Source organism: Canis aureus, chromosome 21, assembly GCF_053574225.1.
Source record: "Canis aureus isolate CA01 chromosome 21, VMU_Caureus_v.1.0, whole genome shotgun sequence".
NCBI classification, from domain to species: domain Eukaryota; kingdom Metazoa; phylum Chordata; class Mammalia; order Carnivora; family Canidae; genus Canis; species Canis aureus.
In genome coordinates this window covers 4,788,090-4,804,768 of record NC_135631.1, presented here as the reverse complement: position 1 = coordinate 4,804,768, position 16,679 = coordinate 4,788,090, and the positions used below count along the sequence as shown (strand labels likewise).

General features: G+C 41.5%; 1 protein-coding gene across 1 annotated transcript in view; it reads right to left on the bottom strand.

Annotated features, from left to right (window-relative positions):
* Nucleotides 1-16,679, bottom strand: part of PACS1 (phosphofurin acidic cluster sorting protein 1) — a 141,163-nt gene that overhangs the window by 24,165 nt on the left and 100,319 nt on the right. The window contains exons 3-7 of the mRNA XM_077862489.1: nucleotides 8,987-9,076; nucleotides 8,200-8,325; nucleotides 3,569-3,713; nucleotides 3,219-3,310; nucleotides 3,049-3,129 (exon numbers count right to left, since the gene is read on the bottom strand). Coding sequence (XP_077718615.1) covers nucleotides 3,049-3,129; nucleotides 3,219-3,310; nucleotides 3,569-3,713; nucleotides 8,200-8,325; nucleotides 8,987-9,076 — 534 coding nt within the window. The remainder of the gene's footprint in view (nucleotides 1-3,048; nucleotides 3,130-3,218; nucleotides 3,311-3,568; nucleotides 3,714-8,199; nucleotides 8,326-8,986; nucleotides 9,077-16,679) is intronic.

Here is a 16,679-nt window from a genome sequence, read left to right as displayed (position 1 = left end):
TCCAAGAATTGATCACCTTCTCCTTGTGTTCCCATCCTGGGTATCATTATCACCAACCCCCTGATTAGGGGAGTCTGAACCTAGAGTATCTCCCTTCTCCTTTCTCTTCACAGCCTGGTGTTCACTAACTCCTACTCTCTTTTTCATCTGTAATACCACTGTTTTCCTTCAGGCCTTTCTCCCCACATCTCTGTGGGATCACTGCAATGGCCTTCAGCCACCATGCCCCCACCCTCACACTCCCAACCAGTTTCCAGTCTTGTTCTCTCCAGAGTCCACAGTGATCATTACAAATGCAAATCTTATCAGGATACTCCCCAGATTAGAGGTCTTAATTGGCCCCCAGTGCCCAGAGAACAAAGCTGCAGCATCAAGCCCATGTCTGTCTGAGGGCCGCCTGTCTAGCCTCACCTCACCACCGAACATCTCTCCTTCCTCCCCCACCATTCAAGTGGAAAATGCTTATAGTTCTTTAAAGAATGGTGTGTTGCTGTATACCTCTGGGCCTTCATATATGGTATCTTCTGCTGACTAAACATCCTCTCCCAATCCTCTTGGTGTTCTATTTATTCTTAGAAACCCATCTCTCAGCATTTGGTCTGTGGGGTTCTCTTAGTGTTCCTGCTCAGAGCAGGTCACTTTCCCCTGACCACCATTGCTGTCCCTTACACCAAGCTCTATCTTCTGGTATCTACTCTACTGTGTTTTAGTAGCTGGTTTAGATGTTGTCTGTATCCAGACACTGTGATCTCCCTGATGGCACGGACTAGACCTTTCTTATCTCTTATGTTTCTAATTCTAGGCACAATGATGGTTCCTAAGTACTTCCTGACTGAATGATAGACTTGCCATCTGGAGATGGAAGAGACTAACTTGCAAGTAAAGGCTGAGTCAGGCCTTCAAGAAAAAGCAGGGAGAGGGAAGATTGAGAGGGCATTCATAGCAGAGAAAAAAAAAAAAAAGAGCAAATCAATGAGTGTATCTAGAACAAAGTATTCTTGGTAGGGAGAGAAGAATGTGTGAGTGCAAGGAGACAGAAACTAATAATGAACCATTACTAAATCTCTGGTAATCTGACTGGAAAGTGCCTAGAGCTAAAAAAAAACAAAAACAAAGAACAACCTTTGAGGGAGAGGATTTTTTTTTTTAAAGATATTTATCTATTTAAGAGAGTGAGAGAGGTCAGCCCCGTTGGCTCAGCGGCGTTGGCTCAGCGGGGTTTAAGCGCTGCTTTTGGCCTGGGGCATGATCCTGGAGACCTGGGATTGGGTCCCACGTCAGGCTCCTGGGCTCCCTGCGTGGAGCCTGCTTCTCCCTCTGCCTCTCTCTCTCTCTCTCTGTGCCTCTCATGAATGGATAAATGAAATCTTTAAAAGAGAGAGAGAGAGAGAGCGCGTGCACAGGCAGGGGGAGGGCAGAGAGAGAGGGAGAAGAAGGTTCCCTGCTGAGCAAGAAGCTTGACCAGGGGCTCAATCCCAGGACCCTGGGATCATAACCTGAGCTGAAGGCAGACACTTAACTGAGCCACCCAGAGCCCTAGGGGAATAGATATTAATAGGAGCACTGAACTCTGGTCATATAACTGGATGAAGCTATGGTTCATATAAAACCATGGGGCAAGGTGATTTCTGAAACTCTAGAGGCACCCTGTGGGAAGAAAATAGGGTCTCTCCATGGTTACAGAGCAAGAGAAAGAACTTAACAGAAGAGGCTACAATACAGAGTGATCCTTCAGTCTCTTCCCATTGCGAGTACAACAGTGTAAAATGTCTGGGCTCTGGGTACCTGCTTTACCCAGGCCATTTTGGAGTGCCAATCAAGGATTAGATACCAGAGGACAACAAAACTTGCTCTCTTTAGTTTTCAATATTCAATGGAGGCAATCAAGGCCATAGTCTTGAGGATTTACATTTAAGCCCAATGATACCTAAGGATGCATGGACAGATCATAGTGTGGTTTCATGGTGAAAGCCAGGCTCAGATGCAATACATTTGGAAGGTCTGGCCTACATTTATTTCATTCCTGCAGGTGATGGGAATCTCTTCTCTTGGGGTCCCTAGACTAGTTCTGTATTAGATAATCAGGATGTGTCTGGGGAAAAATGAAACTGAGTTTCTGGCTCCTTTGACTCTCCAACACTTTAGCACAGTAACTCCAGAATCAGTCAAAGTTAATCTAGATTGAGAAACAGACTCTAAACTATAGAGAACAAACTGATGGTTACCAGAAGGAGAGGGGTGGGGAAATGGGGAAAATAGGTGGAAGGGGTTGAGAGTACACTTATCATGATGAGCACTGAATAACTTATAGAATTGCTGAATCACTGCATTATATATCTGAAACTAATATAACACTGTAGGGTTAATTCTACTGCAATGAAAATTAAATTAAATTAAACTAAAACACCAAAAAAACCCCAAAGTTAACCTAGAAATCCAGGTATTAAGTGTCTCAATCCAGGACTCTATTTTTACCAAAAATAGTGACTTGAGGAAATCTGTGGGAGAAACAATTCAGAGGCATTTGGCTTCTAAGGTTATGGATCCATTAAGGCAGGAACTATATCCAATGTAATTAGACCTTAACAAATCCACAGTTCTAACCAATAACCTATTATTTCTGGGTTAAAATGATGAAAAATGGTGATACTCCTAGAGAAGACTGAGTCTATATATGTGGTAGGCAAGATGTAATTTGAAGTTATCACCTGGAGAAGGGACAAGGGATGTCTGAGGCATTCTGTTTCTTAAGGAAGCCTTACCTATTTCAAACTCTAAAACAAGTTTTTTCAACCTATTTTCTATCCTGAGATAACCTGAAAAATATAACATGCTCCTATAAGTAACACTGCTTCTCAACAACAGTGACTCTTAATTAGGTGGTGGTGGTGGAGGAAAAGGAGGAGATAAAGGGGTGTATTGGAACCTCTACGGAATGGCTGTGTGCAAATTTTTAAAAAGACCTCAGGAGGTTTCAATGTACCACTCCCATCCTACCTCCAAACTGAAAATCTCAGGTAAAACATACCCCAGACCTTCGAGGCTCACCCTTGTGATGGCAGAGGCTGAGGTTAGTTTCCTCCGGGTCTTCTTCACTTTCCGTAGGTCTTCATCTTCATAGAACAGGTCCTAAGTGGGTAGGTGGATGGAATGAAATCCCAGGAGGGTCTGGAATTATTTCTGAGACACACTACCTGTGACGGGCTGTGGAAAGTTACCTGCCCATGCAATGGATCATCACTGCCTTCCTGTTCTGATGAAAAACTCTCCTCCTCTTCCTCAGAATAATTGTCAATATCAGGAGAACGATCTGGAAAGAGACACCTTAGTAAGACAACCTTGCAACGCAAAGATCTGGCCTAAGAGAGTTTGGTTGGCTGGAATCAGGGCTCCTGTCAAGTGGAAATATGGCTGGGGTAGAGGAGAGTGCCACAGCCATGGCAGGCCACGTTTTATTCTCAGGGATCTCTAAACTTCTCTTTGATAGGAACATTTTAGGTTTCCCAGGATGGGGAGCAGGTGATGGGGCTTTGACCCACAGGACCTCAAGATACTGCATATATCTTACCAGAGAGCTTGGATTTGATTCCCTCATGGTCAATGGGCTGGCTGGACAGAGAGTAGATCTTTATTTCTGCCACAGGCACGGAGACATCTTTCACGTTGCTATGCAGGCCAAGCACCAGGGCGCCTTCATTAGGGTGCTGCATCACCTGAGACCACAAGTCAGCAATGCAATGCCTCACTAGGGGAGGTGAATTGTCCATTTTCATAAACCTAAATGGATGTGCAAGCCTATGGGAATGGCATTGTGCTAATACATTTTCTTTTTCTTTTAATATTTTAATTTATTTGAGAGAGAGAGAGAGAACACAAGCAGGGGGAGGGGCAGAGGGAGAAGCAGACTCCCCGCTAAGCAGGGAGCCAGCTGTGGGGCTCGATCCCAGGACCCCGGGATTGTGACCTAAGTCAAAGGCAGACAATCAAATGAGCCACCCAGGTGCCCCTAATACATTTCTCACTATCTTTCAAATCCATGCCTACTGTTCTCCTATTGCCTTCAAAGTCTTACTTGAAATGCCAGCCACTGGTCCAGGTTCTGTGCTTAAAAACAAAAATCAAGGCTCAAGACTGAAAATGACTCAGATGAGATGGCTCATCTCTAGGACTACATTTTAGTTTTAGTCCTTGACAGAACTGGTTCTCCAGGGTGGGTGGGGCCACCCTGTATTTATGTCTGGCAATGGGGAAAAGGATCTACCGGACCTGAGAAAATGGAAGGGCTTGACAAAGGTGGGGAAATGTTGTGTTCATAATACTTCACTCCCTATAGTTCCTCATACTAATTCAAAACCTAAAGAGGAAAGATAGATGGGCTGGGACTATCTCACATATTCTATTTATTAAGATCACAAAATACACCTATTTAATGTATTAAAGTAGATATAAGTTTTAAAACTGATTTGTGGGCCAGCTGCATGGGGCTGGGCATGTGGCAGCCACTGAGCTCTGCACAGCAGGGAAAGCCTCCTGGTACCCGCCACTCAGGGAGTTCCATGAAGAATGGGAGGCCACTAGATCCTGCAGACAAGACTGTGATGGATGTCAACTATTTCCAAACAGCAGGATTTGAGGAGCAAGGTAGTGCTTTTCAGGAATAGGAAATTGATGGAAAATCCCTGCTATTGATGACAAGAAATGACATGTTGACAGGACTTCAGTTAAATGGGGTCCTGCTCTGAATATCTGTAAGTATCATGTAAAACCTCTACAGGCAAAACATTGAAACAACTCTTCACAGTACAGCTGAACTGGGTCTTAGACCTCAAAAAATACTAATGACATAATTTCATTTCATGTGATGAACCTTTGTAAATAGAATACACACGAATGTATATGTAAAGAATTTCAGTCAAATGATATATAATCCTATTGGATAGACAAGGTAACTCATTGGCTGACCTGAACTCAGCCAGGAGGAACAAGGATAACCTGTGGACAGGATGGTTTTCCTGTGAAGCTTGTCAAATAGAGTGATCTTTGACACAATTGAACACTTCTCTCCACTAAAGGGATTTTTCTCCACAGATTGCTTTCCCAAAATCCTTTAAAAAAGACCAAATTGAATGATCTCTTGTTATAGATGTAGGGATATTAAAAACAAGAAAACCTGGGGAAGGGGAGAAAAGAGAGATTGCGATCTCCCTTGAATGCCCCTGCTCCTTAGAGCTTGTGTTATTTGTTTTTTGTTGTTTTTTAAAGATTTTATTTATTCATGAGAGACACACACAGAGAGAAAGAGAGAGAGAGAGGCAGAGACACAGGCAGAGGGAGAAGTAGGCTCCACGCAGGGAGCCTGACGTGGGACTGGATCCCAGGTCCCCAGGACCACACCCTGGGCTGAAGGCGGCGCCAAACCACCGGGCCATCTGGGCTGCCCAGCTTGTGTTATTTGGATAGAATTGATAACACTCCTTTTCATAGAGGCTCCTTCAGTTGACCTTGTTAGGGCTTTGCTGGGACCTACTGTGATGTTTGAGATGAACATATGTCATGGCCCTTACAGGAGCAGAACCTCTGAAAACAGAAACTCTGTTGTGTCTTAGGGATACCCATCCATATTCAGCTTCTTTCACAGGAGGTAATGGTATTTTCTGCATAGATTTACTTTCAATTGGCATTTTGTTTCCATAGAAGACAACATTTTTTCACTTTATGATTGGTATTTATAACTAATTTGTTTCTGAAGGAATTTGCCAAGAGTTAAAGATCAAAAAGCCTTGTTACTAGTACAGAATATTTTTATGTATATTCCTTCATGATGGTGTAATTTTTAAAAAGATTTTTATTTTTAAGTAATCTCTACACCCAACATGGGGTTTGAACATATAACCGCAAGACCAAGGGTTGTGTGCTCCACTGACTGAGCCAGCCAGGTGTCCCAATGTGTAATTTGTTTTAATTGCTCTGATGCTTTGTTTGATTTTTAGTTTGAGTACTTGTTTTTAAGAACTTGAAAAGGTGGGCTTGCTACATGTTTGTTCAAAGAGACATTTGTCTGAATTTCTATTTATCAATGCCTTGGTTTTTTTTTTAATATTTTATTTATTTATTTATGAGATACACAGAGAGAGATAGGCAGAGACACAGGTAGAGGGAGAAGCAGGCTCCATGCAGGGAGCCTGATGTGGGACTTGATCCCGGGACTCCAGGATCACACCCTGGGCCGAAGGCAGGCTCCAAACTGCTGAGCAAGGATCCCTCAATGCCTTGTTGAATTGGTGCTTTGTGGTCACAATAGCATTATTGCTATTTATTGCTTCAGCTTAAAAAAAAAAAAAAAAAAGTAAAACTGATTTGTGGCCCCTTTTTTCCCTTTGTCAGGGTTGAGTGGATTTACCTGGCACATAAGAGAACTACACAAATGAGTAAACATATTGAGGATAATGAGAGCCTGCTTTCATCCTGTTGGAGGAGGAAATTAGAACTATGGGAAGGGGAAAGGCTTATTCTAAGAAGCCCAAATGGTACTGGGTTGGAATTGGTTGGAATGTGAGCTCATGATGAGACAGACATAGACAGGGAAATAGGCATGATATGTTTATATGCATGTATGAGTGTATATACACAGAAGGAGATATATTTCCTAGCTCTATCTATTGAGAGGGAGTAGAAGTAATGACACCTCAACTGGGAAAAGGAATACTTCTGGTACCCAGATCTTGGTTTCTAAATATCATTTTCCACTAAAAGGAACCAGGACTCTTTAGAGAATCAGTTCATTTCAAGGCTGGATCAGGGAAAGTACAAGGTGATATATTATACCAGAAAGTAAAGAAATGTATAAAGAATGATAGGACATATTAAAGAAAAGATATAGGAACCAGCTTGGAGGGACTCTCACTGGCCATATCTGAGACAATTTGAGCACCAAAATAAATAATGACAGTTACAGAAACCTCACTGAATTAAACAGGAATCCATAGGTCCATAACTAATACAAAAAATGAACCAATCAACAAATGGGGAAGAAGAGAAAGCTCTGTTTTACAATAGAAAGTGAACTAAAGTATATAGCAGGAATGATGGGATTAGAAAGTCACTGTCTGGCAAGCATCAAAATAATACTTGATTCATGCAAGAATCATTAATAGATGCCACAACTAGTTGGTAAAAACATGAGGAGAGAAAAGGTTGTTACACAGTCTCAAAACATCACTCTATAAAATATTTTTTCATTGGTAAATACAAAAAATGTATTAATTTAGGTTCGAAATCCTGGCAGACATCATCTTAACCAAGCAATAAAAGCTAACCTCACCAGAAATGGAACAAAGTGGTGTGGAGCAGTGCCTGTGTTGCAGAGCAGTACTTCTGTGGTGATTCTGCCCAAAATGCATAACCTGAATCTAATCTTCAGAGAACATCAGACAAACCTGAATTGAGGAACATTCTATAAGGTAACCAGTCTGTACTTTGTTTCTTTTTTTGTAGCCTGTACTCTTAAAAAAATGTCAAGGGAATGAAAGACAAGGCAAATCTGAGGAACTGTTGAAAATTGAAGGAGACTAAAAAGGCACAACAACTAAATGAACATGTAATCCTAGATTAAATCCTGGGCCTTTAAAGCACATTTCTGAGACAGCTGGGGAATGTGAACAAGAACTGTGGGCTGCATGGTGATCTTATAACAATGTTAATGCCCTGATCTTTATGGCGGGAATGGTGCTGACCACACAGGGGAGTTCTTATTTTTAGGAAATTAACACAGCACAGTGTAATAGGGCATTGTGTCTGCAACTTACTCTTAGTGGTTCAGAGAAAATAATATGCATGAAGGTTTATATAGAGAGAGGAAAATAAGGCAAATGTGGTAATATGTTAACACTAAAGAATCTGAGTGAAGGGTATATGGGAATTCTTTACACTATTCTTACAACTTTTCTCTAAGTTTGAATTTTCTTTTAAACTTAAAGAAAAACATTTTGTGAGGGAGAAACTATCTGGATAAAAAGAGGTATATCCTGAATTTCCAATAAAAGAACTGACTTGTAAAATAGAATAAAGCACCCAGCCAGGAGGCTGGGAATATCATTTGCTGGGCTCAACTGGTGGGGCCTGGTGTCTCTCTTGGGCTTTCTGTCTTTTTTTGGGGGGGGGGGGCTCTCTGTCTTAAAGGCTGGAGACCATTCCTCTCACCTCTGCCATGTTGATAAGTCCCACAGCCAGGGTCTTATAGCCCAAGATGGTCCGGTTCTTGTAGCGCTTTCTCCTTTGCAACATGATCTGTAGCTTGTTGGCATCTCGCTTCAGGAAATGAGGATACTGCGAAGTACAAAAGAATCAAGCACAGTTAATAAGCAACTGGGTCCTTGGTGGGTTTTCATCCTGCTGGGGATATTTGGCACAACCTTTCTTGCCTGTCTCCTGCCTGTACAAGATGGGGAATCAGGGGTGAAGGAACCACCATTAAGTTGCTGCTGAGGGTCTGATTCTGCAGCTCTGTGGTACACACATGTTCAGAAAACTGCCTCTTTGTTTGCCATGTGATCAAGTGTTTTCTCCATGTGCTTCAATTTGGGCTCCTGGAATTACGATGAGAGACAGACATACTAAAAAGGGATAAGGAGGAGAGGGAAGGAATCAAGATTACAACATGGAGGCGGAATGAGACTGAAGGGGACACACTCAGCTGGGGAGTGGGCTGCAGATTACCAAAGAGAAGTAACAGGGCTGCAGGTAGCCTAAGATAGGATGGGTAGGCTAACAGCCTTATCCAAGGAAAAAGAAAAGCACTTGGGTCTCAGCCTCCTCACTGTGGCTGGCTAAGTGATTGCTTTGGCCCTTTAGGCTAGCTATAGAGGCTCAATTCATTGGGTGACTTTAATTCAATGGGCTATAGCTGCTCTTGGATAAAACAGTCTCCAGATTAAAGGACTATTTAGGGACTAGACTGGACATCAATGACCTAAGATTGAGTACTCACCTGGAGGGAGAAGGTTAATTGGAGTTCTGTTTCTACCAGTCCACTAGCTGGAAGGATGATCTCGTTGGAGCGAAGAATCCTTTTTGAACCCTGAAACCAAGAAAAAATAGGTCAAATTTGTATCATCAAAAATCAGATCAAAAGAAATACTAAGTTTGCAAACTTTTTATTTATTTATTTATTTATTCATGAGAGACACACAGAGAGAGAGGCAGAGACATAGGCAGAGAGAGAAGCAGGCTCCCTCAGGGGAGCCCAATGCAGGACTTAATCCCAGGACCCCTGGTATCACAACCTGAGCCAAAGGCAGATGCTCAACCACTGAGCCACCCAAGTGCCCCTGCAAACAACATTTAAACTCTATTAACTTGGTCCTGGGATGGAGCCCTGAGTTAGACTCCCGGCTCAGCAGGAAGTCTGCTTCTCCCTCTCCCTCTGGCTCCTCCCCTCCACTCATGTTCTCTCTCACTCCCTCTGTCAAATAAATAAACAAACAAACTTAAAAAATTTAAGACTACATTCTTACCAAATAGTTGATCAATTTTTATTATACTCAATAAAATCAAGCCATATCATAGGTATGATTTAAATGTTTTATGCCAAAAAAAAAATGTTTTATGCCGTGTTCATATAAGGTTTTCACATAAAAGCAATTTATTTCTTCATGAGTTTTCCTAACATTCCCAAAGAAGAGCAGGCAGGTAGCAGTACCTTGAGGTGGGGTGTGATCTCCCCATGCTCATCTCTGCTTCCATTCTTCCTCTCAAATTGACACTTCACCTGCACTGTCTTATCTTTGGGCCTTTCTTTTCATGTGCTTTTTTTCTTCTTGGATGCTCATTCGTGCTTCTACATACTGCTAAGGCACTCATCTTTCAGGTCTCAGCTTAATGTTTTCCCAGGAACCTTTCCTTTCAGCCCTACCCCCTCCAACCTGACAACGGGCTAGATACCCCAACATTTTTAGCTCTAAAAATAAAGATGGGCCAAATATTCCTAAAGTGTAAAAAGAGATCAGCAGGAGGGCCTAAGGAATGCCAGTAAATCTGTATAAATTACTTTTCAAAAAAATTAAAAAATTGACAATTTAAACACAATGAAATGCCCAGATTACCAGTACACAGATCAATTAGTTGATAAACACATATACCTGTGTAACCCACATCTGCCTCAAGACATGCATCATTTCTATTGCTCCATAAAAACTCTGATCGGGCAGCCCTGGTGGCTCAGTGGTTTAGCGCCACCTTCAGCCCAGGGTGTGATCCTGGAGTCCTGGGATCGAGTTCCACGTCGGGCTCCCTGCATGGAGCCTGCTTCTACTTCTGCCCCCCCCCCCCATGAATAAATAAATAAAATCTTAAAAAAAAACAAAACAAAACTCTGTGATCCTTCCCAGACAATTCTACACTGCTCTCTTGGAGGTAAGCACTGTTCTGGTTTCTTTCACCATAGGTTAGTTTTGCCAATCCTAAAATTCCATATAAATGGAATCATACAGTATGTACTATTCTGGTTGGGCTTCTTCAAACATCATCTTTTGAGATTCATACAGGGTATTGCATGTACTAGTAGTTCATTCCTTTTTATTGCCGAGTTGAATTCTATTCTATGAATATATCACACTCTGTCCATTCTACTTTGCTGAACATTTACATTTAGGTTGTTTCTGGTTTTTGGCTATTATGGCTAATGCTGGCATTCTTTTTTTTTTTTTTTAAGATTTTATTTATTTATTCATGAGAAACACACAGAGAGGCAGAGACACAGGCTCCCTGCTTCTCTCCCAGGACCTCGGGATCACGACCTGAGCCAAAGGCAGAGGCTCAACCACTGAGCCACCCAGGCATCCTTAATGCTGCCATTCTTGTTACAAGTCTGTGTGGACATGTTTTACCTCTTCTTGGGCAAACACCTAAGGGATGAATTTGCTGGGTCTGTATGTTTAACTTTATGAGAAACTACCAGACCAATTTCCAAAGTGTTGGTACCTTTCCCATTCCCAGAAGCAGTATATGAGAGCTCTAGTTATTCCATATCTTAACCAGTAGTTGGTGTGATCAGGCTTTGAATCATGGATTCTAATGGGTACATATAGTGAAATATCGCTGTGATTGCAATTTGCATTTCCCTGATGACTATCAACCACCTTTCTATTAGTTTACTGGTCGTTTGTAAATTACCATTTTGAAGCGTCCAGGTTTATCTGGGTTTTCAAGTTTTAAGAGTTTTGTTATGTATACAAGTCACATGTCAGAAATAAGTATGTAAATATTTTTTTGCCTATTCATTTTCTTAATGGTATCTTTTGATGAAGTATTTAATTTTGATCAAGTGTACTTTATTATTTTTTTTATGGTTAATGCATTCCTACCTAAGAAATCTCTTGGCTATTCTTAAGATTATGGAATTATTCTGCTGTGTTGGAGCAGATACTCTGCTGTTTCCCTTTAGAAATTTTATAATTTTAGTTTTTATATTTAGGTTTTATATCCATTCCTAATTTTTGTTTTTACAAAATGCAAATTTTGTTTAATGCAGGAAGGAAAATCTAAATACAATATTTCACAATGTTTTGTAATGAGAATAGTGTTATATCATACCAATTAAAAATAATAAAGGAAATTCTGCCTCGTCTGTTGGATAACACTTTTTGTAGTAACCACTATTACGAACAATCTTTTTTTTTTTTTTTTTAGATTTTTATTCATTTATTTATTTAAGAAAGAGATAGAGACAGGGCATGAGCAGGGGGAGGAGGCAGAGGGAGAGGGAGAAGCAAACTACCCTCTGAGCAAGGAGCCTGACAACACAGAGCTCAGGACTCTGGGATCATGACCCAAACCAAAGGCAGATGCTTAAACAACTGAGCTATCCAGGTGCTCCGTGAACAAGAATCTTGACAAAGTTTTCACCTGAGTTTATGGATTTATTTGATTTTTAAAATCTCCATAAAATGAAGCTCAGAAATCCTGAAAAGAATTCAAAATGTGTTTTATATATAGCAGTGGTTCCAACCAGAGGTAGGAGACATTTGGCAATATTTAGAGATATTTTTGGTTGTTATAACTGGTGTGTGCGCGAAGTATCTCTAGAGTGTAGAGGCCAGGGTTGTTGCTGACCATCTTACAATGCACAGAACAGCCCCACATGTTCGATGCTGCTGCTGAGAAACCCTGCTCTAGCCGAAACCGCATCTCCACTGAAGACATGGCTTCTGGGTTAACTCTCCCAAATGGTGGCTGTTTTTTTTCCCATAACCCACATACCACCAGACTGGAGATGGGGAAGGTGTCCTTCTTGTTTTCTTTTTTCTTTTTTTTTTTTTTAAAGATTTTATTTATTTATTCATGATAGTCACAGAGAGAGAGAGAGAGAGAGAGAGAGAGAGGCAGAGACACAGGCAGAGGGAGAAGCAGGCTCCATGCAGGGAGCCGGATGTGGGATTCGATCCCAGGTCTCCAGGATCGCGCCCTGGGCCAAAGGCAGGCACTAAACCGCTGCACCACCCAGGGATCCCTCCTTCTTGTTTTCATCATGAGCTCTAGAACATTCTCCCCTCCGTCACTCTAAAAACCCTATTCTGAATTGATACCCTTAGTTCATACTGTCCTCTATCCCTTGCTGTTGCTGGGTATAGTCATTCCTGCTCATTTCTTTTCTTTTTTTTTTTAATTAATTAATTAATTTATTTATTTATGATAGTCACACAGAGAGAGAGAGAGGCAGAGACACAAGCAGAGGGAGAAGCAGGCTCCATGCAGGGAGCCTGACGTGGGATTCGATCCCGGGTCTCCAGGATCGCGCCCTGGGCCAAAGGCAGGCGCTAAACCGCTGCGCCACCCAGGGATCCCCCTTTTTTTTTTTTAATTTTTTTTTTAATTTATTCATTTCTTGATTTTAGCTCCTCACTCACTGTTCCTCTCCTCAGTACTACTCCAGCCATAACTCTCTCTGATTTCAAAATACGTTCTTTCCTATACTTTGGCTGCCTCAATCCCATAATCCCTCTCTTCCAATGATCTTGTTCTTATACTGTCTTACCTACTCACCCATACGGTTATACTCTTATCTTTACCAATAATTATATTACCAATAAATTGGATCTTATCATTACCAATAAGTACAACCAATACCTAATCTCAGTTTCATGCACCCCACTCTCTGATTACCCTTTTCAGCTCATTCTCTCTGGTTTGTCAACAACAATAATCCTTCAGGCCTACCAGGGCCTATAATCCAAGGATCCTTCCATTGTTTCAGTTTTCCTCAGGCTCCTGCTGTCTCTCTTTTCTCCTTACCCAGTTTAATGCCATAGTCAATCTTTATAAACATGTGCTAGCATACAAACTTAATTCCTGTCCTCTGCTGCTATTCTGCTATACTCATTTGGTAAATCACAACCCTGTTTAAAACCAACTGTACCAGGTGAACATGCCCAGAGAGAATCATATAATCAGGCAAACTGGTCTGTCTGTAATATATGACCTTGAATTTGTAGTGGGCCGACAAGGCAGCCTGGCAATTACTCTGTATTGTCCCAAGTCTTTACACTTTTCTACTCTACTTGATAATGGTACCTTCTCATTTTTCCTCAAACCCCTAACGCCTCCTTACTTCTCCTCACTCTAAGCTGATAACTTTGACAAAATATAAGCAATAGGAAAAGGGTTCCCACAACTCCCAGCATACCTGCCTACTTAGCACATATGCTCATGTTTCCTTCATCCCTCCCGGTACAAAGATGAAGGCTCCACTCCTATCTAAAGTCAACCATTCCACTTGGGCATCAGAGCTCATCCCTTCTCATCTGCTCAAGTGCTCTTCAACCAGTCTTTCCTCTCCTACATAATCAACTTTCCTTTTTATTCTGGATCATTCCCATTAACAAACATGCTGTTATTTCTCTCATCTTAAAAAAAAAAACCTCTCATCCCTAGGTGCCCTGCTGGGTACCAACCTGTATCTTGCTTTCACTTGATAGCACACTCCTCAAGGGCTGTCTTATTTTTACTCTCCTGAAATCCTTTTATTTCTCTTAAATGCATTCCACTCAACCTTCCTATCTCCACCATGCCACCAAAAATGCTATTGACAAGGTCTCAAATAATTTTCACTTTAAAGAATCTGATATCTGTTCTCATCTCCTTTGATCTATCTGCAGCTTTTAATAGGGCTGATCACTCCTAACTTCCAGCAACACATCCTTCCACGGATGTGGAACCCCATACTCTCTTGGATTTCCTCTTATCCTCTGGCTACTCTTTCTTGGTCTCTTTGCTCTCCTTGCTGACTTCCTAATGTTGAAGTGCCTGTGGCCTAAATCCTTAGACCTGTTCTCTTTTCTATATTCACTCCACTCCTAATTCTCTCATCCAATCTTAGGGTCTTAAATATACTTAAATATACTCTCTAGATTATATCTCTATACCAGACCTACCTCCTGGACTCTAAACCCATATATTCAATTGTCTATTCAACATCTCCTCCTGGATGTTTAATAGGCATCTGAAACAATACGATAAGCTGAGTTTTGGATTTTTCCCTCCAAATCTGCTTCATCCACAGTCTTCCATCTCACTTAACGGCATTTCCACCCACCAACTGCTTAAGAAAAAATTCTGGCAGGGTGCCTGGCTGTCTTGGTCAGTAGAGCATGTGGCTCCTGATCTTGGAGTCATGAGTTTGAGTGCCTTGTTGGGTGTAGAGAGATTGCTTAAATAAACTTTAAAAAGATAAGGGAAGGGGAAGGGATGAAAAAACTCTGGTGCTGCCCTCATCTCTCGCCTGAATCACTATTATGGCCTGTTAACTGGTCTTCCCGATTTCACTTTCCCATCTATAAGTCTCTTTACCACACAACAACCAGAACAATCCCATCGTTCCTTTGCTCAAAACCCTCTACTTCACGCAGATTGAAAGCCAGAGACCTTGTAATTATCTGCACATCCTGTCCCCCCTACTTCTTTGACTTCATCTACTGTTCTCATTCCTCTCCAGCCTCACTGGGCACCTCCTCTTTTCTCTTGATTCTATCAGACATATTCCTGCCTTAGGGCCTTATCTTGCCTTTTCCTTCTGCCTAGATTGCTCTTTCTCCAGATATTGCATAGCTCTCTCCCTCACCTCCTTCAAAGTCTTTACATAAATGTCATCTTCTCAATGAGGCCTACCCCTGATCACCACATATAATTTGTAACTTCCCTCACCCATCCCTTTATCTTATTTCTCCACAGGACATATCTCCTCCTAATAGCAGCAGCCCTCACTATTTGAACTCTTGCTATCCAAATATGTGCTATAAATACTTGTAAAAATTTCTATCCCAATTGCATTATCTGAATTGCAAACCTGTTAAAACCAATCTACGAGTGCCAGTAACAGGACATAGAATGCAGGGCAGTCATAGGATCACGGTGAGCACTGGCACTTCTTTTTTTTTTAATTTTTTTTAATTTTTTTTAATTTTTATTTATTTATGATAGTCACAGAGAGAGAGAGAGAGGCAGAGACATAGGCAGAGGGAGAAGCAGGCTCCATGCACCGGGAGCCTGATGTGGGATTCGATCCTGGGTCTCCAGGATCGCGCCCTGGGCCAAAGGCAGGCGCCAAACCGCTGCGCCACCCAGGGATCCCAGCACTGGCACTTCTAAAGCATGGTGCTTTACTGTTCTCATCTTTCCCACCCTTCTCCAAAGATTTGCTCTTCATGGGTCCCAGTACTTGCTTCTTCAGGTGCCTGGGGCACTACCAACTTGGGTCTAATTTGAAAATTATCTTTATTATCTTTACGTATCATCTTTAAGCTATGTAACAGCATATCTTCATTTGTAGTATAGAAGCAAAACAATTTATATCTGATACTACAGTATCATTATTTATAGCACATAAAAGTACACATTAAGGAGTATTAAATGCAGTAAAAATTAGGTTCCTGGTGTTTTAAATGCTTCTTTTTTTAAAAAATATAAGATTATTGGTGAATGGTCACAAAGATACTTAAGAGTGCTGCAGTAATATTTGAGGAAATAGGTGGAGGTTTCTTGGATGTCTGAGAATTCATTGTTATCTTTCCCATTTAAATAAAGGAAGATAGGCTGTTGCCATCCAACATGTTTCTCAGAATGGATTAGATTTCAAGGAAAGCCTGTAGATAATGTCCTTATTGTGTTTGTTGTCTCCTTCCTTCTACTACAATGATTCTTAAAGTTTTCAGTCTCAGAATCTTTTTACACTCAAAAATTATATACCCAGGATGCCTGGCTGGCTCAGCAGTTGAGCGTCCGCCTTCAGCTCAGGGCATTATCCCGGAGTCCTGGGATAGAGCCCCATATCAGGCTCGCTGCATGGAGCCTGCTTCTCCTTCTGCCTGTGCCTCTGCCTCTGTGTGTGTGTGTGTGTGTGTGTGTGTGCGCGCGCGTGTGTGTGTGTGTGTATCTCATGAATAAATAAAATCTTTTTAAAAAATTATATACCCAAAAAGCTTTTAGTTATGTAGGTACATCTATCAGTTTACTGTATCAGGAATTATAATTGAGATATTTAAAAATATGTATTAAAATTCACTTAGGGACGCCTGGGTGGCTCAGCGGTTAAGCATCTGCCTTCTGGCTCAGGGCATGATGCTGGAGTCCTGGGGATCGAGTCTCACATCAATGACTTTTAGGGATACTCAGAGTTGTGCAAACATTAC